The sequence below is a fragment of the Crocuta crocuta genome, unplaced genomic scaffold (genome assembly GCF_008692635.1).
Source record: "Crocuta crocuta isolate KB4526 unplaced genomic scaffold, BGI_CrCroc_1.0 scaffold340, whole genome shotgun sequence".
In the NCBI taxonomy this organism is placed as follows: Eukaryota; Metazoa; Chordata; class Mammalia; order Carnivora; family Hyaenidae; genus Crocuta; species Crocuta crocuta.
Genome location: NW_027530642.1, coordinates 1,451,594 through 1,478,774, shown reverse-complemented (window position 1 = coordinate 1,478,774; position 27,181 = coordinate 1,451,594). Strand labels below are relative to the sequence as shown.

The 27,181-nt window shown below is 38.4% G+C and overlaps 1 protein-coding gene and 1 long non-coding RNA gene across 2 annotated transcripts; one reads left to right on the top strand and one right to left on the bottom strand.

Annotated features, from left to right (window-relative positions):
* The first annotated feature begins 1,218 nt into the window (after nt 1–1,218).
* Nucleotides 1,219–15,474, top strand: LOC144235497 (uncharacterized). The gene is made up of 3 exons (XR_013336224.1): nt 1,219–1,382; nt 1,493–1,633; nt 15,228–15,474. It is a non-coding gene; the product is annotated as an uncharacterized LOC144235497 (long non-coding RNA).
* NMUR2 (neuromedin U receptor 2) lies at nt 15,206–26,375 on the bottom strand. The gene is made up of 4 exons (XM_077769059.1): nt 25,650–26,375; nt 20,908–20,992; nt 18,361–18,486; nt 15,206–15,477 (listed from the first exon to the last, which is right to left on the bottom strand). The coding sequence occupies exons 1-4, from the start codon at nt 26,373–26,375 to the stop codon at nt 15,206–15,208; spliced, it is 1,209 nt and encodes a 402-aa protein (XP_077625185.1).
* Between the last annotated feature and the right edge of the window lie 806 nt (nt 26,376–27,181).

Here is a 27,181-nt window from a genome sequence, read left to right as displayed (position 1 = left end):
AAAATGATTACTTAATGGATTGAAATTCAAAACCCAACGCTCAGAAAGAAAGATAGAAGGGAATGGATTTATATGTAACTCTTGGTCATTCACTCTGATCTTAAGTGGAAGCTTGAGGTCCTTCATTTAAGAAGACCTCCCCTCTCCTCTATCTTCTCTTCCTGCTGCTTTAATCTCTCTCTGTGTTGGGGGAGGAGAAAGACCTCACTATGGATCAGGGATAATCCATAAAAGGTCCAAAGGGACTCTAAGGACAGCCAGCCCATCTTGCTAAGAGTAAGTTCTGGAGGAAAGCATAAAGGGAAAACCTGTAGATTTGTCCTAGGCAAAGGCTCTTTTGTCTCTTTTAGAATTGTTCCTTCTTATTCCCATCCTTTCTTGGCCATGATATTATTCCCTTTTTGGGTTTCTGCCCAGTGCTTTGGACTTTCACTTTCCAGAAAGCCGGTTGTCCTGGTCAGAACTCTTAATTAAAGATTAGGAAAAAAATAGAGATGGAGAAGGATAGAAGGGGAGAGATAGGGTCAGTGAGAGTGGAGGAGAGAGAGAGAATTAAAACAATAAAAAATAAAGCAAAAAACCAACTCTAATTGATTTACTTTAGAATGAAGAATCAATTCTTTTTGTATTTTTCCTCAGCAAAGAAATAAGATCTTAAAAAAAAAATTATCAGGCTATGGACCTAGGAGAAAATATAAAAAAAAATCTATTAACTGTTTTTAGTCTTTATTAAGAGTCAGCAAACAATAACTTATAAGCCATGGGGCACCAGAGTGGCTCAGTCAGTTAAGCATCTGACTTCAGCTCAGGTTTGAGGGTTTAAGCCCCATGTTGGGTTCCACATTGTCAGTGCGCAGTCTATTTGGGATTCTCTTTCCCTCCCTCTCCCTCTCTCTCTGGCCCTTCCACACTTCTGCTTTATCTCTCTCTCTCTCAAAATAAACTGAAAGCAAAACAAAATAAAACAAAATCAACAAAAAACCAAGGAGTTATGGGCCAAATCTGGCTTACTATCTATTATTGTAAATAAAGATTTATTGGACCACAGCCATGCTAATTTGTTTACATATTGTCAATGGCTGTTTTAATGCTACAACAACAGCGTTGAGTAGTTATGAAAAAGAGTTAGTTTAAACTATTTTTTTGTTCAAAATTCTAAAATATTTACTATCTGGTCTTTTTCAGAAAAGATTGCTCACCCCCGGGTCTGTACTAACATTTCCCAAAATGTGCCTCCAGTGACATTACCTCAGTGGGATACAATGAACACACAGGCATGGAGTCTCCAAATTAAACAAGATTAAGCTTATTTCCTCACCGTAGGACTTTACAGAGCCTTTAATATTTCACTATGGATGTGAGTCTATAAAAGGTGATAAAAGGTACTTTGCATGTTTAAGAATAAAATCTTAGAGAATTAAGATGGTAAAATAGTTTTGATTTCTAAAAGTGCCTAAATTCTGGCCTTAAAGACACCTCTTCTTTCCATAAGGTCCCTGGACAAGTAATATCTACACAGAAGAATGAGTGAGGAAAAAATGCCATATTATTAATAGCTGCTCAAGTGTCCAGTACCTCACTGCAGAGCTCCCCTGCAAATGGTGACAGTGAAACACAGAACTTCTAACTTAAGGTACATAAAGTACTTCCTACCCTCCCCCTGATTTATTTTATTTTTTTATATAGTTTATTGTCAAGTTGGTTTCCATATAACACCCAGTGCTCATCCCAAGTGCCCACCTCCATGCCCATCACCCATTTCCCCCTCTTCCTCACCCCCCATCAATCCTCAGTTTGTTCTCAGTATTTAAGACTCTCTTATGGTTTGCCTCCCTCCCTCTCCTTAACTATTTTTTCCCCTTCCCCTCCCCTGTGGTCCTCTGTTAAGTTTCTCCCGTTCTACATATGAGTGAAAACATGGTATATGTCTTTCTCTGCCTGACTTCTTTCACTCAGCATAATACCCTTGAGTTCCATCCACATTGCTACAAATGGTCAGATTTCATTGCCATGTAGTATTCCATTGTATATATAAACCACATCTTCTTGATCCATTCGTCAGTTGATGAACATTTATGCTCTTTCCATGATTTGGCTATTGTTGAAAGTGCTGCTATGAACATTGACCCTCCACCTGATTTAAATCTTGGGGTGTTACCATCTCATGTTAGACTCCTGGATAAAGGGTGTTTGAAGGGGATTGTTGGGGAGCGATATGACAGCTCTGCAGATCGGGCCCTAGCCTGAATTATGTGCTTGGAGGAGGTAGAAAGAAGAGAGAATGATCATAGTCATGCCTGCACTAAAACAAGTTTGTGAATGGAAGTGTAGGAGAGAGAGTAGAATCTTGATTATGCTTTCAAGGTGCAGTGTTTGTATCTGATACTAACAATGGTCCAGTCAGTATTCCAGAACTCTGAACAATCTGATATATAATTCCTTTCCACATGCAATTCCTCCTTTTTTGCTGTTGGTGGAGACAATTAAAAAAGTGCTCTGGGCATGGTGAGAGGGTGCTGTAGTGTATGCTTTCTTTATAATTTGCTGATTTTCCCTAATTTTTCTGACTTCTATATTTTTTGTATTTTCTGGAATTCATAGTGCGACCACTATGAATATCTAGGACACACTCTTACAGAAAGTTGGCCTGAGCTGGTGGTCCTCAGACCTTAGTAGGTATAAGAATTCTTAGATTCATAATAATAATTCATATTCCTGTATTGGTATTTCATCTTAGAGGTTCTATTTACCAGGTTCAAGAATCTGCATTGTTTTAACAAACCCCCCAAGTAGTTCCAAATAAGGGAGTCAGTTGGTCATATTTTGAGGAACAACTATCTTGACATTGGCTGGAGAAGTAAAAGAAGTCTTTTCTTTAACTATCATTTTTTAAGTGGTTTTCCTAGAGTTTACAACATATATTTACAACAAAGCTAAGTCCAATTTCACTCTTCTTTATTTGTAATTACTTTCCTTACTTTGAATTCTGTTTTGTCTGAGATTAATATAGTTATTCTTGCTTTATTCTAATTGGTGTTAGCATGGTATATTTATGTCCACTCATTTCTTTAATTTATATGTATTTTTACATTTAGCATGGGTTTCTTGTAGACATTCTTCTTCTTTTTTTTTTTTTTTGCCTTCTGTGATTGTGAGTATTTCATATGATCCATTTTGTCTTTTTTATTTAGCATATCAATTATATTTCTTTTCTACTTTATTTAGTGGGTACAAAAGGAATCCTTAGGCTGACATATAGTCCTACCCAACTCAGTAGAGAGGGTTGGTATAGAACTCTAGGCTGGGGAACTAATGTTGAATTTTACTCCAAAATCAAATATATTCTTAGGACACCTCTGACACGGGTAGGCAGTCAGTCTAGACCTTTCATTTGATATTTGGACAAACTTAAATCTCAGAGACATGATTAACAAATTAGACCTAGGACAATTTGGAAGTATTAAAGACTATAGGCATTCTTTGTATGTTAGGAACAGTTGAGTCATTTTCATTAAAAAAAAAAAAGCAATATTGGAGGAGTCTTTTTTTAAGTTTGTTTGTTTATCTATTTATCTATTTATTTATTTATTGAGAGTGAATCAGAGAGAGACAGAGAGAGAGGGAGAGAGAATCTCAAGCAGACTCCACACGGTCAGTACAGAACCAAACATGGGGATCAAGCTCATGAACTGTGGTTCAGATCATGATCTGACCCAAAATCAAGAGTCAGATGCTTAACTTACTGAGCCACCCAGGTGCCCCAATATTTGGAGGAACTTTTCGGGTAAGACCTCAGAAAGCCTAAAATTCAGTTCTTTGGGTTATCTGAACATGCTTTCTGGAAAGTTATAGCATCTCCTTTTCTGGAAATTATTAAGAACATTATGAATAGTAGATGACATGAGAGAGCTTAACTAGTTTGCAGACTGTTTATAAGAGAAATGATGATTTACTAGAGCAACTAAAATAGAGCTATCTGCAAAGAATGAGCTTCCTTGGCAGGCAACAAACTTACATAACTAAAGTGTTCACGTCTAAGTTAGGTTGTGGAGGGAATTCAAATATCCCACCAGTTCTAGGGTTTTAAACTTCATTTTTATTTTTATTTTTAATATAATTTATTATCAAATTGGCTAACATACAGTGTGTAAAGTGTGCTCTTGGTTTTTGGGTTAGATTCCTGTGGTTCATCACTTATATACAACACCCAGTACTCATCCCAACAAGTGTCCTCTTCAATGCCCATCACCCATTTTCTACTCTCCCCCACCTCCTATCCATCCTCGTAAGTTTTAAAGTCCTTACCAGATCTGAGATCCTGAGTCTCATGTATAAGCATTGCATAACAAAACTGCATGTTTTTGTTGTTGTTGGAAAACAATGGCAATTTTATATTTTATTTCTGTAAAAATAACATATGTGTCCACTTGGGGGTAGTAAAGTATTTTTTCAGTATCTCTAGGGCGTCTTCAGCATTTTCCCTGCAAATACATTATATGTAAGTGAAAACAATACCAACTAGATTTTATTTTATCTTTTATTTTGTAAGTGACAGTTTCTTCTGGGGTATAAACAAACACAATAGGAATTATGAACAAACACAGATTTTATTTCCTTTTTTTCCCTGTAATACTCAGGAGTTAAAAACATACAAATTAAAATTATTTTATCAGCAACAAATATGCCCAGAGGCTGAATGACATTTGAGTTAATTCTATAATGGTAGTTTCATTGTATTCAATTCAATTCAATACAGTTCAATTCAACTCAATTCAATTCAGTAAGATAGTCCCAAGATGGTTTGAAAATTTCTGGGGTATAAAGATACACTAATACTTGAATCATTCTCCTCTTAAACAATTCAAGATTTTTATGTTTTTACTGTAATAATAGTAACATATCAATACTACAAAACTTAGTGGATTAAAATAATTCATCTTTGGGGCATCTCGGTGGCTCAGTCAGTTAAGTAGCTGATTCTTGGTTCCAGTTCAGGTCATGATCTCATGGTTTGTAAGTTCGAGGCCTGAATTGGGCTCTGTGCTGACAGTGCAGAGTCTGCTTGGGATTCTCTCTGTCCGTCTCTCTCTGTCCCTCCCCTGCTTATGCTCACTCACACTCTCTTTCTCAAAATAAATAACCTTAAAATGATGCATCTTTATTCCCTCATTGTTTCTATGGGTCAAGAATCTGGGCCAGCTCAGCTGATAACCCTGGCTCAGAATTTCTTATGAGGCTGCCATCAGGGTGTCCACAGACCTGCAGTCCCTTTAAGGCTTGACTGGGTTAGGATCTGCTTCCAAAGTCACTGGCAGCCAGCTTCTCTAGAGAATGCCATGTAAAAAGAGAAGAAGATCATGCCTAGTAGAGAAGCCAGAATCTTTTCCTAACCTAGTCTTGGAAGTGACATCAGTCATTTCTGTCATATTCTGTTTGTTGGAAGCATGTCATTAAAGTCCAGCCCACACACAAGGGGAGAAGAATACATAGGACATGTGTACCAAAATATAGGGATCATTGTAGGGGTCCATTTAATAGGCTGCCTAACACAGACTTCGCATTTTTAATTATTCCTCTTTTGAAAAATTACTCGACAGCATTCAGTAGTTAATCAGATTTTCCTTTTATGGATGTAGTGACCAGAATCTGTCTTGTACTAGTGTCAGTAGACATGATTCTAGTCTTGCCTCTGTGTTGACCAGCTGCAGTACCTCAGGCATTTAAATCCTGAATTGTGGTTTTCTTGTCAACAAAAAGAGGCAGTTGGATTATACGCTTTAAGATCCTTTGTAGTTTGGACATTCTTTCCCAACAAATGATCAAGTTCTGTTCTAAAGGGGTCTAAACTCTTTCCTTTAGATAAGAGTTTCTCAAGCTTAGCACTATTGGCATTTTGGGTCTGAGGATTCTTTTTGTTGGGTGGACACTGTCTTGGACATTCTAGGATGTTGAACATCACCCCTGGCCTCTACTCACTAGATGTCAGGAATAGCCCCTTCTTTGTGACAACAAAAACATGTCTCTGACTTGGAGGATGACAGATCTAAGCAGAGCTGTACTTTATTTAACACACAAAAATTATTTGCCTTTCTGTAATACCTTGATTTTCTTTCTCTTAAGGAAAAAATATATACATTAATATATATACAGATGTTAATAGCTTAAAAATCTTTGTAATTTAAAAGAGAAGTGATCTTTTGAGGTAGAAATTTAAGACCTAGAGATAAGGTGTTTCTGGTGATTATAAAAGGGTGGGGTGAGGGGGGGCAGGGGTAGGACACTATTCATGCTAAGCATGAATCATATTTATCCTAGAGAAAAAATAAAACTACTAGAGAATAATTTCCAGCAGCCACAGAAGTGATTGTGTGAAAGTACTCATGAGTCTTGTGATGGTTAATTTTATGTGTCAACTTGACTGGGCCATGCAGTGCCCAAACATTTGGTAAAACATTATTCTGGGTGTATCCGTGAGGGTGTTTCCTGGATGAGATTAACATCTGGATCCATTTGAATGAGCAGACTGAGTTATGCAGATTGCCCTCTCTGATGTGAGTTGGCCTCGTCCAATCAACTGAAGACCTGAATAGACCAAAAAAGTTGAGTAAGAGGGAATTTTGCCTGCTTGACTGATAGAGCTGGGCCATAGGTCTTCGGCTCTTGAACTGGAAATTATGCCATTGGCTTGCCCCTCCTGGTGCTCAGGCCTTCAGACTCAGACTGGAACTATACTACCAGCTCTCTTGGGTCTCCAACTTTCTTACCATAAATTCTTAGTCTTCTCAGTTTTCATAATAACATGAGCCAATTTCTTTTGTTAAGTGTGTGTGTGTGTGTGTGTGTGTGTGTGTGTGTGTCCATCTTACTGACTCTATTTCTCTAGAGAATCCTAACTAATAGAAGCCCTAAGGGAATTTATAATAAAAGAAAAGACGGTCAAGGGAAGACTTCTGGGGAAAAGAGTTGAAAAGAAGATGGATAGGAGAAGTTCAGAGAAGCCAACTTTTCTAAGAATCATATTCCAGGCCCCAGCACTATGTAACATTTGGAAAGTCTCTCCTTTTGCCACAGGTTCCTCCTATGCCATTCTCAACTCCTAAACACTGTAGACAAGGAAACGCTCTTTGACCAAACTTTAGTCAGTCCTTTGAGCCTTCTTTTTGATAAGGTCTCTTCTTGGTCCCCATATGTGGGACCCTGTCTGAGTCCAGTTTTAGCAGAGCATTCTGCTAAGCCCGTTTATAGAGCATCTTTCTTCCCATTGACATCCAATCAAGTTCTTTTCCTCTATCTTTTATCTAAGCAAGCTTTGCTTCCCCTCCCCCACCCTTGATACCTAACCAAGTTCCTGTTAGTAATTTTTAGTAATTTTGCATCCACTTTCTCACCCTGACCATTGGCCATAAATGGGTTCTGTTGTATTTGAGTTGAGTTCAATCTCTCCCCTATTGCAGGAGTCTATCCCTTATTACAATTGTATTACGTAGTGTCTTCCTCATCATTTTTAACAACTTCTGAGTGCAATTTTTGTTTTATTTTATACTACACTGCAATGACAGCTCTAGTAAATAAAAATTACAGGGGACAGATTAAGACTAGATTCTTAAACATTTCTTCAATTTGAGTCAAAGTGTGATTTTAATTTTTTTTCTACTCAGCATGAACCATGTAATAGTTACCTAGGCATGCCTTAAAGCTACACCTTTCTGTCAAGAATCGGTCTATATGTAGGGAATATAAATTAATTTTATAGCTAATTAAGTAGATATAAACCTATTGATGAAGCCTTCTTTAGTGAGACCCAAAGATCAATATTATATATTTAAGAATTATGCTGTTTTTAGATTATGCTTCATTTTCTGAATTATCCAGATTATATATTCTCTTCATTCATTCAAATATAGTGAGATACATGAAGTGAAATTGGAGTCAGGAGAAATCAGTCCAAAACCAATGCTGTCACTCACTGTTTTATCTTGGACAAACCACCTTTCTTTTTTGTGCTTTAGGCTGGTATAGATTTGTAGCTAACTGGAGGTCTAAACTTAGAACTGAGTTAAATCTCATCTTTATCACTTATTAGCTGTATGACTTGGGCAAGTTACTTAACTTCTCTGTTTTAATGTATATTTCTTCTATGGAATGGGGACTATAATAGTGCCCATCTCTTGCTAAGTTCTTAGGAAAGTTAAATCAGATGATAAATGTAAAGCTCTTAGTACAGTAGCTGGAAAAGTCTCAATAAATATTGATAGTTGAAAGGCACATTGGGCTAGATGATCTTGAAGGCTCCTTCATGTTCTAGATATCTATAAAATTTCTAAGTTACATAGGCATTCAAAATAGGCTATATGTCTCCATTTGGTTAGGGACAGAGTTAAGAATAGATAATGAAAGAATGAATATAAATTTCCTTTTAGTCAGTAAGTTTGAATCTCCATAGATTCAACAGACTGAGCATAAGGATGTACTTGTTATTCATTGTCTGTGTTGTTAGATCTAGATCAATGTCTGCCACTTGGTGTATATTTAGTATTTACTGGGAAGGGAAAGTGAATAAAATATAGCGTGTAAAGTAATTAAGAACAAGCTCCGGGTCAGACTTCCTGCCTTGACCACTAGTCCTCTCACTTATTTGTATAAATGGCAACTCAGTTCCCTCTTCAAGCCTCAATTATCTCATTTGTCCAATGAGGATTGTTACAAGCTTTACTTGATAAAAATGTCAAGCACATGGCTCACTATCTGCCTTGCATATCCGTTTAATAAATAACCGTATATGATCCAAATTTGATATTGAGTTTTAGGCACACGATACAGCTAAACATTCATTTCTACATGTACTACAGATAGTGTAATGGTTAGTACCCCTGAAGCTTATCTCCTTTTCATTCCTCTTTGAGCTGGTCTATGCTAGAATGACCACATTACTTGGATCCTTAGCCTTCTAAGTCTTCTAATTCTGAGAATCAAAAAGGAGACATTTAAGTCCACAGATGAAGACATTCCAAAGGCTTAGCAACCTGGGAGCCTTGTGGTTTTGCTGACTGCCCTATCATAATATTGATTAATCTTTCATGCAACAAAGAAACAATCTTTAATGCATATTCGTGCCTTCATTATTAATAAAATCCTAGCAATTGGTGGTAGAATCTTGGGCAGTTTGTTTATCTGGTGGAAATGACTACAATAAACGCCTGACACATTTCCTGATACAGAGCTCTTTTAAATCTTACATTTGAATGCTGACAGAGAGAGTAACATTCTCTAAAAATAGTAAACAAAGTGAAATGGCATCCAAAAATATATCTTCATGAAGCAATAAATGTCTCCATTTCTATGGGTCATTTTCCCACAAACACTTATTATAGCACTTAGTAGGTGTCAGGCACTGTCCTAGAATGTTACAAATAGTATGTTGCCTTATTTAATCGTCATGTAACCACAGTGATATAGATAGATACTGTTAGCATGTCTATTTTATGGATGGCAAAACTGAACTATGGAGGATTAGGTAACCTGTCCAAAGTCATGCAGTTAATTATATTAAACCAGGATTTGAACCTAGGCATCTGGCTCTAGGGTCCATGTTCTTGACTACTGTGTTTGGTCTCCAATCTCGGTTAATGATTTGGTGGGAGATAAGTGAAGAGGTAATATTTGGAGATGGCATTGAACTGAAAGGCTTTTGTAGTGATGTCAATGAACTAGAGTCCCATGTAGAATCCATGTAGTAAAATGGGGGAAGCTCAGACTTTTAAGTCACATAGTTTTGGGTTCAAACTTGCTGCTCCATTCACTAGATGCATGCTGTAGTCTCAATACTTCACTACTTCTGGTGGTATTATAGATCTCGTCCTTGGCCAGGCCATGGTCTCATGGTGAGACGAGTGTAATTCCAGGCCCCCCAACTTTGAGATTGGCCATGTGACTTGCTTAGCATGGGGAGAGCCTACAGTGGGTGGCCATTATATTCCTTGTGAATTCCCCAGCTTGGGTGGAGTGGAGTCACCCCAGCTAGACTGCAGACAGATGAGTAAGGTATAAATACTATTGTGTGACTCATTCAGACTTTGTGCTTGCTTTTTGTCTCTTTCCCCAAGTGTAAGAGAGGACAAGTCTTCTTTTGTCAACAGTAAGCAAGGAGATAACAATTCCCTCTTAGCGAAGCTCTGGGAACTTAGTGAGATAATCATGCATATGAATGTTACTGAGGTAAAGCTCACAGTTTCTACTATTAAAGAATTGGTAATAAAGTTAGGATCAATATTAAAATTTTTAACATTTATAAAAGGAAGCATGGAATTAGAACAAGATATTCCTTCTGTTGGTATAATATTCAACTAAACAAGCTTTACCCAAGCCTGGTTAAGACCTATTTTCAAAATATCTATGTACTCACAAATCATTCTTACCTATGCATTAATGTAGGCTTCTTAACATACACTTTTCTTTTTTTTTTTTTTTAATAGTTTATTGTCAAATTAGTTTCCACATAACACTCAGTGCTCATCCCCACAAGTGTCCTCCTCCATGCCCATCCCCCCTCCCCCCACATCCATCAGTCCTCAGTTTTTGTCAGCATTCAAGAGTCTCTCATGGTTTGCTTCTCTCCCTTTCCCCCACCATTTCCGCCCTTCTTCTCCCCCTTGTTCCTCCGTCAAGTTCCTCCTAATCCTCCTATACGTGCAAACATATGATATTTGTCCTTCTCTGCCTGACTTATTTCGCTCAGCATAACACCCTCAAGGTCCATCCATGTTGCTACACATGGCCAGATTTCATTGTTTCTCATTGCCATGTAGTATTCCATGGTATAGATAAACCACATCTTCTTGATCCATTCATCTGTTGATGGACACTTAGGCTCTTTCCACGTTTTAGCTATTGTGGAGAGTGCTGCTATGAACATTGGGGTACATGTGCTCCTATGCATCAGCATTTCTGTATCCCTTGGGTAAATTCCTAGCAGTGCTATTGCTGGGTCATACGGGAGTTCTATTGTTAGTTTCCTGAGGAACCTCCACACTGTTTTCCAGAGGGGCTGTACCAGTTTACATTCCCACCAACAGTGTAGGAGGGTGCCCGTTTCTCCACATCCTCGCCAGCATCTAGAGTTCTCTGATTTGCTCATTTTAGCCACTCTGACTGGCGTGAGGTGGTATCTCAGTTAACATACACTTTTCTAAAAAAATAATGTTACTTTTCTTTTTAAATAGTATTTTGTTTACCAGCTCAATCTAACCATTCTAGCCTACTAAATTTACAGTATGTATTTTTCACAAAGTGTATATTTCACAGGCAATGGTATCACTTAGGTATATGCAACAATTTCTAGGCTATGTATAGATTAGTTAAAACTCCCTAATATTAGCATTACCAAGAAAATGTTTCCAAAGTATAGCATATACATGTGTCTAACATAGAGTTCAAATGTAATTTAATGCTTTAGAGGGGATGAAAAAAAGGGAAGGAATAGATTGCTTGGATTTACTTGGCTTGCATAAGCTAATACAATCTCAAGCTTCCTTACAATGTTTATGTAGTACTCTTCTTCATATTTAAAAAGTGAGGTCTCCAGCCAAGCTGAGAGAATGTGGAAATTTTGCGTCTTTTTACAATGAATCTTGTGGGATATTTAAAAACAGATGTATAGGGAAGATAACATGTAGAGCTGTTACAGTTTTCTGCACTGATATTAATGGACAGCATCCAAGGATAATTCTTCCATTCTGGGTTAATTATAAAATGCTGATGAAGCTTTCATGTCATAATTAGCATGCTTTAGCTTATTTAATCTCATACCTCCAGGTCAAAATCTGGTCCATTGACTATTTTTTTTTGTCAGCGAGTTAACCACAAATTTAAGGGGTCTGTAATTATAATGGTGTTATTGGGCATCTATTCTACAAAGAAATCATGTGTAATACAGCAAGATGGCAGATTGCTAGCATATCAGTGGTTGGTTGTGTGCTGATCAGATGGCTCTGTGGGGGAAAAATAGCCCCAATGTAAAGTGTTTGCTAATTTCTATGGTGTAAATATTCCCACTGTGGCTGATTTCAGGCTACCAGTCATATAATACCAAGCTCTCAAAATTCTTAAATATGTAATAGTAAAATTTTGCAAGGCAGTCTGAGCTAGTACCAGTGCACCATTGAACAGCTAATACTTATATACCCTAGATTCTTATGTTGGAATAATGATACTTTTAAATTCTCCTGCAATGCCTTCATTCAACTATAACTCATCCACTAAGTGACACCATGAAGGGTGCTTTAGTTAATTATAATAATTTAAGTATAGACTACTTTGAGGGGCTAATCAAAGCTATAAACATTCTCCACAAAAAAAGTATACACTAAGAATTCTGAATACAATTTCAGGGGATTCTTCGACTTCCTGACACTTGTTCATGGGTCTCAGATTAAGAATCTCTGCTGTCTTTATGGGCTAGACAAATTAATTTGTCAAGCAACATTCTGAATGTTATTGCTTTGGTTCGCTAAGCTGATGAATTACTAGAGAGCTCAAAAGTAACTGTTTAATTACAAAAGAGTAAATTAGCAGTATTTTATTAATCATGTTTGCTCTTTGGCCTCTTCTTTTATTATTCCGAAATGCAGAGATTGCAAGGAATTCACAAGGAGATGATGAAGTCAACTATTGTGTATCATTGAACAATTTAGCTTTAGCTTTCCCCTTTGTTCTACTAATTGTGTGTGAACCATTATATAAGTTAACTCTCAGACTTTTGACGTTTCAATTTTAATTTTGAAGTATAAGTTTCCTTTCTGTATATATGGGCATGTCTGTATGTATATGTCTATGAACAAAATCTCAACACTCTTTTTCCCCACATTTTAATGCTAGGCTTAATTAAACCGATTGCTCCTGTTAGATTTTTAAGAGAAAAAAGGTAAATGAGGAGGAAAAAAAGAGATCAAAGCTGTAATCAAGCAACAAATTTACTAGCTTCAGTTTTAGTGTTGTTTCTTTCTCTATCCATCTACCTACACCAGCAACATATTTAGTCCTGGTCACTGGGAGTTGACATTAAGGATGATGACTTTACTAGATCTTCATTTGAGAATGTCTCTAAAATATGAGAAGGAAATTCATTTCTCCTCCATTTATGAGGTTTTGATTTGCTGAGTCTTTTCAAATTAATCCCCAAATGACCCGAGGGTTCTGCTCACCAACATAAACCATCACTGGAGAATTCTGATTTGTTAATCAGAACAAATTGGTTGTTGGCTGTAAATTCGCAAAGAGGTTTTTAAAAATATATTGAATCAGGGGCACCTGGGTGGCTTAGTCAGTTAAGCGTCTGACTTTCGCTTAGGTCATGATCTCGTGGTTCGTGGGTTCGAGCCCCGCGTCGGGCTCTGTGCTGACTGCCAGCTCAGAGCCTGGAGCCTGCTTCAGTCTGTGACTCCCTCTCTCTCTGACCCTCCCCTGCTCACGCTGTCTCTCTCTCTCTCTCTCCTAGAAATAAATAAAACATTAAAAAAAATAAAAAATAAAAAATAAAAAAAATATATTGAATTACTTTGAAGATGATTGTTCAGTTAGGACGTAATGATGTCAAAGACCAATAATAGGATGGTTTCTCAGTAGGATGGTTCATTCAATTAAGGGAAAATTCTTAGACTAAAAGCAGGAACTTGCATGTTTCAGCATCAGTAAGAATCAGGGTTTGGGAAGAGACTTCTTGCACTTTGGGCACAGCAAGGCATGCTATTATAATCATAACTGGTTAAATGGTAAACTGAAAGATATCCTTGTCAGAAACAGAATTTTAGTCTTTTGGCTCTTAATGTGGTTTCATCTGGAAGTATTCTTTGGCTCAGCACATTGGAATGTGAAGTCATCTAACTCACCACATATTTATTGAACATCTACCATTGCGACAGATATATTACCAGGATCCCAGCAACAGCAAAAATGAGCACAAGATACTTCACACTTTTGACATATTTACAGTCTGACAAAACAAGAATATAAATCCCTGAAATATGGAGCAGAGTGGGGAAAAAGCTTGAGAGAGAGATTGACAAGTCAGATACCACATCTATTTGAATAAATCAAGCAGAGTTTTATGGAGGTGACATATTGAGATGGACATTGAAGGATGGGTAGGAGAGAAACAGATGGAGACTGGAGAAAAAGAGGGAATTTCATAAGCAAATATGTGCATCTGAGACAACTGGGGAATATTTTCATAAGAAGAACAAGTATTCCATTTTGAATAGAATATACATTACATGTGATGATATAATAGGAGTCTGGAAGTTGATTTTTCTCATATGTGTGAAGAGTGTTATATAGATAATGAAGGATTTAGTAAGTGAAAGTCATTGGACTGAGACTAGTAGTTACTATATGATTGTTTCTTTTTCCAAGATAGTAGACCATACCTCTGTCTATTTATGGAGTAAGACTTTAGAACTCTATGTCCAGACAAAACTATGAAAACAATCAAGCCTGTGTTTAGTATAGTTTATGTCTCTTTTGACTTCCACCACAGCCTTCTCTCTCTTCCTGTTCTTTTCTAAGTTGAACTTGTATCTGATCTGATTCATGGTGAGAAATGACGGAGAATGATGTGGGGATAGGAAAGTGGGAATAATAGTTCTAAGGAGCATTCCCATATTATCAGGAGGATTCTTCAAGTATCAGGTTTCAAAACTCTTGTGTATCACATTAAAAAGGCATAATATGAGTCAGTAGGATAAATAATTTGCTGTGGAAGAACAATGGCATGGTTGCCTTGAGTCATATACAGTAACATAGCATCTACATGTCTTCCTTTTATGTCTCACAGGGGCCATTGGTTGTGAGAGTTACAGCCTGACTCAGAATGTAGATGATGCAGGACAAACTGTTTCCAAAAGTGAAAATTACTCAAAGTATAGGTGTCATGCTTTACTGGTCATGATTTTTTTTTTCTCTTTCCATGAACTAGTGGAGGAGCATGAGGCAGTTAGGATGGTGGAAAAGAAACTAAAACTCAGAAGGTTCTGGGTTTTAGATACAAGATTTGGTAGCAATTTGTTTAAAAACACACATAAATTACAAGTTGGTATATAAGTTGTAAGATGCATTTTACCTCCCTACTATCGTATAAGAAGGCATACATTATGGGATGTCCCTTCCTGTAGTATGGTGGCAGAGAGGAATGTCAACTCTTTGAGTATTCTTTTCATGGTGCCTGTCCATTACAGAGGGCTGTTGGGGGATGAGAGCTGCTGCTGATCAACGGACAAGGAAACGAAGGACCTGCATCTTCAGTCAGCTCCACAAGGTGGCATTCTGTCAGGAAGATGTTCCGCTGGGCAGGTGGCCCCTGTGGGTGGTGCTGAGAGTGCCCCTGTTTGCAAGGAGAGATCACATTCCAGAATGCTGTCCGGAAGCGGCGAGAGAGTAGGTTATAGATAATGGGGTTGACGGCTGAGCTCAGGTAGAAGAAGACACCTGGAACACAGGAGATTAAAAAAGAGACATGCTGAGGAGAAATTGAGTGAGAGGCATGGTAGAGTGAAGCATAAATATTTAACAAAGGCCTAGAATCCCTGTGATTGCCTCTTTTGGAAGTAATAATATATACAAGACTCTAATTGAGAATACAAAATGCTCTGAACTGATCTACCACCTGTGTATTTAGGAATCAAACACAGAAAGATTAAAGAGTCTTGGAAAAAATTTAGGCCAGCATGGGATCTCTCTGAGATGCTTGGCAAACTCCTTTGATCCCCCACTTGTTTAATTAAAGAACATTCTCTCATAGCATTAACGTGAGATGCTTAAGTATCAGAGGAAAGAGAGAGGTTTTTATCACATTGGAGCTTTGCTTAAATCTGTAATTTGAAACTGAAAGTAATGGAGGAATGGTAAATCAGTTAAGTCGTAGTCCCTGCTGAGATTTCTTATAATGCTAACTATGTCTTCATAGAAAGATTCCCCAATGGCCTTTTCCTACCTAGTCTTTCCCGTTGATGGCTACTCCCACCTTACTTTCGACTTGATTAATTGTATTTTGCCATTTATTTTTCTCCACCAAATTTCTTGCACACTGCCATTTTCCCGTTTGGTACACATGCTTCTTTTATTTCTATATCCTATTTTATTTCACCAACACCCAAAATGAGCCTAAGGTTGAGAATCAGAGAACTTCGTTTCTGATCTTAGCCCTTGCTTGTTCTATGACTTGAGATGGAACTGGCACTTCAATCCTTTTCTCTGTAAAATGGGAATAGTAATATCATCCTAAAGTTGAGACACTATCCACAGAGGGACTGAGAATGGCTAAGAATATAAAACAAGTGATAGGTACTGTCATTAACATATTCATTGTTGTCCTCATTCATATATAGTTCAGGACACACAGAGTGCCATACACCCTATGCACAGAACTGGGCAGGGAGGAATATAGAAAGAGAATTTTTCTATGGATTGTGAATTCATTCAACAAGTAAATACTGATTGAATTCTTATTCTGTGCCAGAAACTTTGAGGCACATGGTAGGTAGTGGATTTAGACTTTGTTCTCCAAGGACACGGAATAGTATTATATGGCTAACTTCAACAGTAAACAAAAGAACAATACCGAACTATATCTGTTAAGAGAAAACAAAAAGTAATACTGACAGTCATCCTATGGAAATTCACATAACGGCATAAACTCAAGGACTGTTATGGCCATGAAGGATTTAATGAGGTGATTGAATGCTGCCAACCCTGAAATGGGCAGGAGATAACTGGGGAAGAGATAAAAGAATACTGCAGGTAGAAGCCAAATGTGCACAGGCAGGAATGGTTATATTGTGCAGGAATAATGCGGATGTGCAGATCTAATTAACTAGTTTGACAAGTTTATGATTTATAAATGGAAATACATAACTTGAGGATCAAAAGGCAAGTTGGGGGGCATTTTTTGGGAGCATTTAAGAGGTTTAGACTTCATCTAGCTGGTAATGTGGGGAAGAGAGAGATGATATTTTAACTGGAAAATGTTAATGTAAATGTTGTAATTTGGAAATCTTAAAATCGTTGTCTTGATGTATCTGGAGATGTAGAGTCAGTGAGTTGTCTCATGTGATCTTATAGTGTTTTCCAATTTATTTAATCACTTTATTTTTTTCTCAGCTTAACCACAAAGATATATTTTTGTGTTTTCATATTTTTTTTGTTTTCATTCAGAATTAGTAATTAATTTAATATGGAAGAATATACTAATGTCAAGATATAAACCATACACAAGGCCTCCTGAGTAGAAAAGAAAGGATGATTGAATGTAGATAATATACATAGCATTCAATATACCTATGAACACTGTTGCTTTTGCTTTTTGCACATCTGCAACTTAACGTGCACAAGTTGCTTTATCCCTCTTCTCTGATGAGGTCTTTGATGATCTAAAGTGCCCATAGAAGTAGCCAGTGACTAGCCAAGGTAGAGGAACAGGTGGTCTGCACCCAAGTCTAGCAGCCACATTGGCTGAGAAAGAGGGATGTGGGTAACCATTCTCTGTTCCATTTTGGGAGAAAGAATATTGAAGTTGGACAACTTGGACTGGAACACTGTTTTAACTATTTGCCAGCCAAATGACTTTGGGCAAGTCATTTCTTTCTTGTGGAACTGTTCTTTCAGCTGTAAATGGTGATGATAATAGCACTTAATAACCTTGTTATGATGATTATAGAAAGATACACAGCATTGTACAGCTTACAAAGCTCTTTAATCGCTATTATTTCATTTACTTCTTTTTACTTCATTTAATAGCTACTTACTTCATTTACTTTTTACCAACAGCCCATGGTTTGTATAGGGCAGGCATTATTGCCATTTTCCCGTTGAGGAAACTATGGCATGAAGAAATCCACATTCTTCAAACAGAATATTAATGATGGAAATGAGATGCAGATACAGATCCTCTGACTTAATGATCTTTCCACTGCTATTTCCACCCTATTCCATGGTATCCTTAACAAGCGGCATTAAATTAGCCTAAAAGCATACCTTGATGCCTCATGAATGCCCTTTTGTTGGTTTTCATGAGGATCTAACACTTGCTGAAGACAATATGAGATTTCAGGGACATGGATGTTTAATTCATAAAACCCAATTCAGTCATGTGGTCATTGGACACAAAACAAAGAGGTCACTTCTTAGACCATTTTTCGGCTGTAATCACCATGCTTAGAGTCTTCAATAAAGTAGGCCCTACAATAGTGATTTGGTATATTTCTTTTGGATCAATATCCCCATAATAATTAGTATACCTAAGTAGAACCAACTGCTCTAAGTGACATGAGGAAGTAGATATTTGTGATACAACCAAACCAGCCAAAATTTTACCTGACACCACATGGATGAGATTGAACACTGTAGCCAGGGATTCAGTCCACTCCTCCACAAAGCTGAAGAAGAGCCGATCAATGTGGAAGGGGGCCCAACAGATAGCAAACACTAAGACCAAGACAACTGGAAAAGGATGATGAATGAGAGAGCAAAGGAAAGTCAAGGCAAGGATAGGTATATAATGCCCACTCTGAGTCCATCCATTCCTTCTAGCATTTCCCCTCCACCATCTTTTATAAGCTATCATTGTAATGGGCCATCTAGATCCTAAAGAACCTCTATGTAGAACATTTACACATGACAATGAATTGCATAGGATTTAGGGACAGTTTCCATATGATTGTACAGGATTTCTTGTACAGTATGAGTTTACTTTAGAATGCTTAAAATAGTAATGACTTTATTCAAAGTTCTGAAAACATTCTATTTGGAAAATATGTGGCAAGAAGGTTGTTGGAACCATATAAACTGGTTATATAAATAAAATGATTGGGTTCAAGCAACTGGTGTTCTTTAAAGTACTAGATTAATTACAAACTATTGATGTAGCATGTAGTACAAATATTGTATGAATTTTTCTTCCTACTCTAGAAATAATTAGAAACTTCTGCAAATTCAATAATCCTATTGGGGTGGGAGGGACATAAAGAGAAAAATCATGAGCATAATATTGCTTTACAAGCATCTTTTGATTGGGATGGAGATGTGTCTATTATAACTTTTCTAGAGTACAGATTTCCTTCCAATTTCTTTTTGTTTTTGAAAAAATTATAGATTCACAGAAATACACTATTACCCAGTTGTTGTTGTTTTTTAAAATTTTCAGCTCTTAAGACAGAGATTAGTGCTACCATATTTTCTCTTCGGGCCATTTAGTCTTCACCAATATAAATATGTATGGATTTTTTTTCTCTTCTGAAGTTGTAAAATACTTCTATTTCTCAAGACATGCTGCTGGAGATTTCCCTCAGGACAGTCTTGTAGGGGCTAGCGGGGAGATCGGAATATAAATGAAACAAGATTATCTATGAGTTGGTAATGTTTGAAGCTGGTTGATGGGTACACAGGTGCTCATTTTACAGTTCTCTGAATTTGTGAGTGCATTTGAAGTTTCCATGGTAAATGGTACATATAGTTCCTATTGGCACTAAATGTACTCAGAGTAAGTGGTCTGCCTGTGTGGTGTAGTTTCAAGAATATCTGAACATTTCTTCTGAGCTTACCCCCCACCCCCACCAAGAAAAAGTCCCTAATCTGCTCACTACTGCCTACAATTCCTGTTAGTTAAAAAACTAATTACTATTAAAATTGAACACTCCAACCCCAAAGCAAAATACTTTACTATATATTTTATCACTGTGACTTTAATGTGCATGCACTTTAGGTCTTTTTGTGAGAGCAGATTATGATCAAGGAGGAATGGCAGAGAGACATTATGAAGACATTAGATTTCTTAATAGGGAAAGTCAGGTGCCAACAGGGGCTAAGCAATTTCCCAGACGATGACTACTAGAATGGAAAAGACAGACTTTAATGACTTCACAGTGATTTTGCTCATAAACACCATTTGTCACAGTAAATGTTTTCTATACATAGTCGCCTGAAGGATTTGTTTCTTTCAAACCTTTGGTTTTATCTTGGGAAGTTTATCTTAAATCTCCTTTCCTCCTTTCTCTCATCAATATTTCTTATTCACTAGTGCAGGACTACATATATATATATATATTTTTTAAATATTTATTTATTTTTGAGAGTAGGGGAGGGGCAGAGAATAAGGGAGATAGACAATACCAAGCAGGCTCCAGGATTCAGTAGAGAGCCTGAGCCCAATGCCAGGCTTGAACTCATGAACCATGTGATCATGACCTGAGCAGAAACCAAGAGTCAAACGCTTAACTGAGTAAGCCATCGAGGCATCCCAGGACCACATGTTTTTATAGCATTCTTTTGGGAGAGTGTAGATCAGTGTGTGGATTTTTTAAAACAACCTATGTATACTAAAGAGTGTATTGGTTTATATAAAGTCATATGATGTTATAGGTGGTATGACTGCTTAGAGTTATTCTTGGCCACATGTTCTGAATCTGGAACTAAAGGATCCCAGAGCATCCAAGGATGGGTGTCAAGAGGTTTGTGATCCTCTGAAAAGGATTATAAAATATTTGTGTATGTGTATTTGTACATTTTCTGAGTGGAGAGTTCACAGCTTTCATAGTATTTAAAAAAAGCAACTCATAACACTAAGTAGGTTGAAAACAACCTGTTCAGTTTAGAGAGGAAAAGAAATGCTCAAAATCTCAGAGAGTGAGATTTACCAAATACCACAAAGAGTATTACGATGGTGCAATTCAGTGCATTGTTTTTGGGTTAAAAAGTGAAATAGAAACAAAACAGAAAGGTCCCAGAGCCTGAGAAAACCAAGGAAGACCAGACCTCAACATTATGTTTCAGAATTTTGATTCTGATCCCAGTAACACTTTCTCAGTCCCAAATGCAACTCCTTTGCTTTCACAAAGAAACAAACCAACAAAATGGAGGACTTACACAGCATCTTGGTGACAGATTTTCTGGCAGGTCTTTGGATATTTGCAGTCATTTCATCTGCCCTAAGCAGTTGGTCCTTCTTTAGCTGCAAGGGAAGCAGAAAAGGATGCTAAGGGAGGGAAACATTTTTTCCTTCTATTAAGATCTGAGAAATGTAACTCTAACACTCATTTTGGAGACAAAACCTGGGACATACAGAAATGTAAGAATTTGTCAAATGTTTAACAAGTTGGAGGTAGAGTTGGATCCACGGCACCTAAATCAACAGGATAGAGGGCTGTGGCCACGTTGCAAGGCAACAATTTATCATATGCTATTCTGTAGAACCCTGGTTATATAGAATGTTAACAGGTTTTCTATAAAAAGTATGAAATTCTAAAGTAAAAAACGATAGGCCATTCATTCATTCATCCATGTTATTAGATACCTATTAGAATGGAATCCCTCTGCTACAGGGTAGGTAGGCAGTAGAAAACAAAAACAGATATTGTTTCTGCTTCATACATTTAATAGTCTTTATTGTTAGCCTTCTCAGTCTTTAATGTACTGATGGACATTATGAACATTTTCATGGGGGTTTGTGCATCACCCTTGCCCTATCCCCACCTTCCACACCCCACATCTCCAACCCCAGCCTCAAGGGAGATAGTGCTTCCTTGACTAAGCAACATCCCTCTACCCAACCCTTTCCAGTGGAATACCTACCGCATCTTAAGAAGCACAATCTGAGAAATTCTGTGTTACTAACGTTACTGATAAGACCGCATGTGTTTCTGAATTTAGATGTGGAAATGTACTCATCCTGTTGCAAGATGTGGTAATCCTTGAAGAAGTCTCTCAAGATATCACATATTAACACCACTGTACATGCAATTTTTTCTACCCTGTTCAAGTCCTATCTACCTCTGCAATAGTCTGGTGGCCACTGCAGTCCATTATCCTCCCCTTCCTCTCAATTCCCATTGCACTGAAGATCTGCATCACTTATCTAGTTGTGGAATTTCTTCTTTTAACTTATATATTTTTAGTTTGTGGGGATATACAACCAGATAAAGAAAGCTTTAAGGACTCATGACAAACTACTATCAAGTATCTACAAGTTGGTACAGTATGTAGTTGCACTTGATTCTCTGGCATTTATTCTTTTCTTTTCCTATCAATGATACCCTGATTTTCCTTTAGGAAATTTACACTTTTTCCATTCGTAGTCATTCATTAATTTGGATGGCAATGAGCCCATCTCTGGCTCCAGGTTCAGGCCCAAAATAATTTAGCTCCTTTCCATCAGTCACAGTGATTAGATAATTGGAATCAATGGGGTTTCAGATACTTGCTTGTACTTCTAGGGATGGAAGTTTTATTTCTCTTTTATTGAGAGCCGCCTTCTTCTCTGCATGGAATTTTGGCATACAACAGCTATTTTTTTTTTCCACCATGAGGAAAATGCTGGGAGCCACCAATGTCCTATTGTGTGGATTTTGAGGTTGAAATCAACATTATAGAAAGAAGAGCAAAGAAATAGAAATAAAGCTGGGTCTTTGAGAACATTGTGTGTTTATAGGATTAATCTTCATCAAAATCCAGCTCGACCTCTAGACTTTTCAGGTCTATATAGCCCTTCATATTTTGCCAGAGTGAGTTGCGGTTCCCTCATTAGCAATGTAGAAAGTTCTGACAAACTGATAAAGTCCATCAGGTGGAAGGAGCATTCAACTAGTCTTGGGTAGGTTAGGATCAATTTGTCGAATTATAAGAAAATGTATTCCAATTCAAGATAAAAAAGAGTTTGGTGTGGGTATGTGCAACAGTAGAACAGACTGCACTAAGAAATCAGTGAGCTTCCTGTGCTGGATGGCATTTTTACAGAACATTTTAGAGAAGGTATTTAAAATTAAATAAGACTTTGGGCACCTTGGTGGCTCAGTCAGTTAAGTGTCTGATTTAGGGTCAGGTCATGATCTCACAGTCTGTGAGTTTGAGCCCCCAATAGGGCTCTGTGCTGACAGCTCAGAGCCTGGAGCCTGCTTTGGATTCTGTCTCCCTGTCTCTCTGCCCCTCCCCCACTTGGACTCTTTCTTTCTCTCTCTCTCTCAAAAAACAAATACACATTAAAAAATAATTTTAAATTAAATAAGACTTGGAGGAGAGGGCCATTAAAAGTTGCCTACAAAGTTAAGCAAAGGAATATCCCGTCTCTCTGACAAACATGTTAGCTCCTAGAAGTCAAGTAGCTTTCAAGATCACACCAGCCCTGAAGCATCACTTGGATAATTAACCAACCTGACCCTCTTTCTTTCTCAGTCCTGGGATTTCATCAGTCTTAGGCTTTTGGCCTTCTGAAGGGAGTGAGTGCCAAAGTCAGTCATCACTTTAGATTCACCAAGGGAGTCAATAACTTAGTAATCATCAGAGTTGCTATAGTCTCTTTAAAATCTCTTAGATTAAAAAGCTCTTGGAAACAATGTTGCCAACTCTCCTGTATTCCAAGGTAGAAAAGCTAAAGTCTAGCAATGAATGAAATAATTTAACTTCATTCATTCATTCATTGAGCTTACAATCTAGTGGGAGAGAAATAAATTAAGAAACTCACAAGTATAGAATTATAAATTGTAATAAGTGTAATGAATTGTAATAAATGCAATGAAGGGAAATCACCAGGGACCATGACCATGTACACAGGGAACAGGTACAGCTAGAGTTGGGAGAGCTTTCCTGAGGGAGTATGGAAGAAGTATGATTTAAAAGATAAGTCAGAATTAGAAAAGCAAAGGGGATTGTGATGGTAAACAGTAGGAACATTTTGGGCAATGATACAGCAAAAGGTACAGCATGTGCAAAGGCCAGAGACTTGGGCTTATTTCTCCTGACTCAGTCTATAGATCTTTAAAATCCTCTGGAAGTGATTTCCTAAGCTGAGAGTTTTCCCCTGGTGTCCTCTGGGTAACAACACTCATCCTTCCTAGAATAGGAATGTTTTAAGATTCACACACACACAGCAAACTAGGTAGTTTGTAAGCTATTGTCTGAGCTGTCACTTCTCTCCTGATACAAGGCAGCCATAAGTTCATGACAAGAGAACAAAGTGAAACACAAATTGGTTGGGGATGAAGGAATATGTTTCCTACTCAAAGTTAAATACTTCCTCCAAATTAACCCAAAATGAATGATTGTTTGGTATTGGATGAGATGGTATTGCTAAATTTGGGGTGGAGATTTCTCATAGGGCTCATNACAGTGCATTCTAAAGACATTGTAAGCTAGTCCGGGGTGACATGTGTTTCTGGGAATAGAGGGGCCATCCCTCTAAGAAGAGAATGGCAAAACTCTCTGCCTGATTAAATTTATTCCTGTGTCTAGACATTCGTGGTACATAGAATTTGCTCTTCCTACTTGGATTCTGCCACTCATTTTAGGCACAGCATGTATACAAAAGGACCACTTGTGGGCATTAATTTTTGATATTCACCTTCCTCAAAGATGCACTGAGAGGGGAGTAACTTGACTGCCACAGAATACATGGTGGCAGAGTAAGGCATATGATGTGAATGTGATGTTTGCTTTGTTTTCCCTTCATTCTTCATTTTTGTTGCTCCTGCTCACAGATTTTTTCTGTTTTCTTTCTTCTTTTTTTTAAGGTTATTACAGACTGTTAGAGCTATCCAGAGCCTTCGATATGATGTAATGTGACCTTTTCATTTTATAAATGTGAACACTAACTCCAGGAGAGAATTGTGTGGCTTGCCTAAAAGTATATTTTATGTGAGCTTCAGATCTGGGAACCTAAGTAGTCCCAAGACTGTTTACAACACAAGCTGCCTCCTTAAATGGGCATAAAACTGTCACAGTTAGGTTTCATCTCTATGAATTTGGATGCAGAATATACCAGGAGAGGAATTATATAGACTCACTACTACCCTCACCAAAAGTAGTTTCTCTCAGCTAATTTTGATCTAGAAAAAAGAAAAAAAACAACAGCTCATGAGTACCGTATCACCATGAGTACAGGAAAGAAACCTCTAATTATAAGATATGTTGGAACAGAGTGATAGTGTTTTATTAATCCCAGCTATCATGTATCCTCACTTTCTTCTATCTTATGTGCTCTGCTCACTTCCTTGTCCCCCAAATTCCACCTGGTCAAGAGAAATCCAAGTTGGTCCCACACAAGCCATATTTTTCACATTTTAGCCTGATATTTCAACCAAAGGGTCAAAGCAACCATAAGGAACAGTCTGGCATTAAAACTGTATCTCTGTCCTGGAGTATAAGTTAGAGAGTTTATATTATACTCAGGCCAGCTGGGTACAGAGGAAAATTTCAGTGAAGACAGTAGGTGCGCAGGAGACAACAGGGTGTGGACCAGTTTCTCCTGGGATGGCCACCTTGTGCTAGTTAAAGTGAGGCTCCACCTCAGACCTCCTGAATCAGGATTTCCCAGAGGGAGGTGCCTGCACATTGATACTCATAGTCAGATTTCTAGGAACTCCTAGATTTGAAAGCCACAGGCATAGAGGGAAGAATAATGATAGATGAGTTAAAGGAAATGATTTATAGTTGTGGTCAGTGTTTGCCTAATATGGGGCCAGTCCCTTAACTTCTGTTTCCCCTCTGAGCTTATTCTGTTTTTCTCTATGCTTCCTTCCAATTCTGAATTTCTCCCATTCTTAAGTTTTTTTCTCTGACCTTTGATTTAGTGGGAGAAGAAGGGGTGCTGCCTTAAGCTAGCGAGCTTGGATACTCACTTTGAGCCCCATGAGGTAGTAGAGGACACTGATGACGGTCATGGGAAGGATGTAGAAGAGGAAAGAAGTGACCTGGATGACGAAATTGTAGATCCATATGGGTTTGATGACCGCACAGGTGGCGGACCCTGGGACCAAGGACCCGTTGGGGAAGTAGTGGAGCTTGATGCCGTGAACGCTGGTGTTAGGCAGAGAGGAGAGGACAGAGAAGCCCCAGACCATGCCGAGGATCCTGAGAGCCCGCCTCCGGGTGCTCTTCAGTTTGGCACGGAACGGGTGGAGGATGGCCACGTAGCGTTCCACGCTGACCGTGGTGACGCTGAGGATGGAGGCAAAGCACACTGTCTCAAAGAGGGCCGTCTTGAAGTAGCAGCCCACCAGCCCAAACAGGAAGGGGTAGTTGCGCCACATCTCGTAGACTTCCAGGGGCATCCCAAGGAGCAAGACTAGGAGGTCGGAGACAGCCAAGCTGAAGAGGTAGTAGTTGGTGGGTGTCTTCATGGTCTGGTGCCGAAGAATCACCAGGCACACCAGAAAATTGCCAACGACTCCCACTACAAAAATCAGCGCATACACTGCAGTCACTGGGAAGAAGAAGTGGCTGCGTGGCGGCCCGTAGAGGAAGGCCAGGTAGTCCTCGGTGCTGTTCAGGTATTTCTCGTATGGATCTTCCAGTTCCTGCTGGTGGATCCAGGACGTATTCTTGTGTTTTTCCATTACTGACATTAAAATGCAAGACCTGAGCCTCCTCTGATAGAAGCGTCTGCCCCAGGCTGAGCCAGAAAAGAAAGAGAAAGCAGGCAGGAAAGCACAGACTCAGGGGAAAGAGGCTGGGGAAAAGTGAGTACTTCAGAAAGGTTGGGCTGCTCAGACCCGGATCCCTTTTGAAGAGCTAGAGGCCCCGCCCCTGCACAGGCTGTGGGCCAATGAGTGTGTGTCAGACGCTCAGCCAGAGGACTGCTGGGTTGGAGTGCTGGCTTTGAAGCAGGAGCTGGAGAGAAGCAGGAGACATTTCTCTGAATTGGAAGGATCCGGGGAAAATAGCTAACACAGAGGGTGATACTCTAACTTAAATAAGCTGTGGGCACTTTGAGGGGTGCGTTTTGCAGAACTGTGGGAATCTGGGTGGCACTATGAAATAAAGCGGCAGGGTCATGGATAGGAGAGTACAGATTTCCATTGATCCTTGCAACCTGCACAGCATGACAAAAATGGGAGATCGATAGATTTCTCAAGTTATCTTGTTCCACTGGAAAACCAGGGCTCTGGGGAAAGCATGATCAATTGACTTTGTGGCTTCTTTGCATCCACAATAGAATCCGAAGCCTGGAAGAACACTTGTGCGTTATCACGTAGCCCTGCCTACGGCTATCACTTTGGGCTCTTTTGGCAGTGCCTTGCTGTACGAAAAGGCAGTGGGGTTTAGAGTCAGGCACACCCAAAGAAATCATGTAAGGCATTGGGATTGTTACTCAGACTCTCCCAGCCTCATCTCCTTAACTGTAAATTGAAGATTTATTCACTTATTTTAT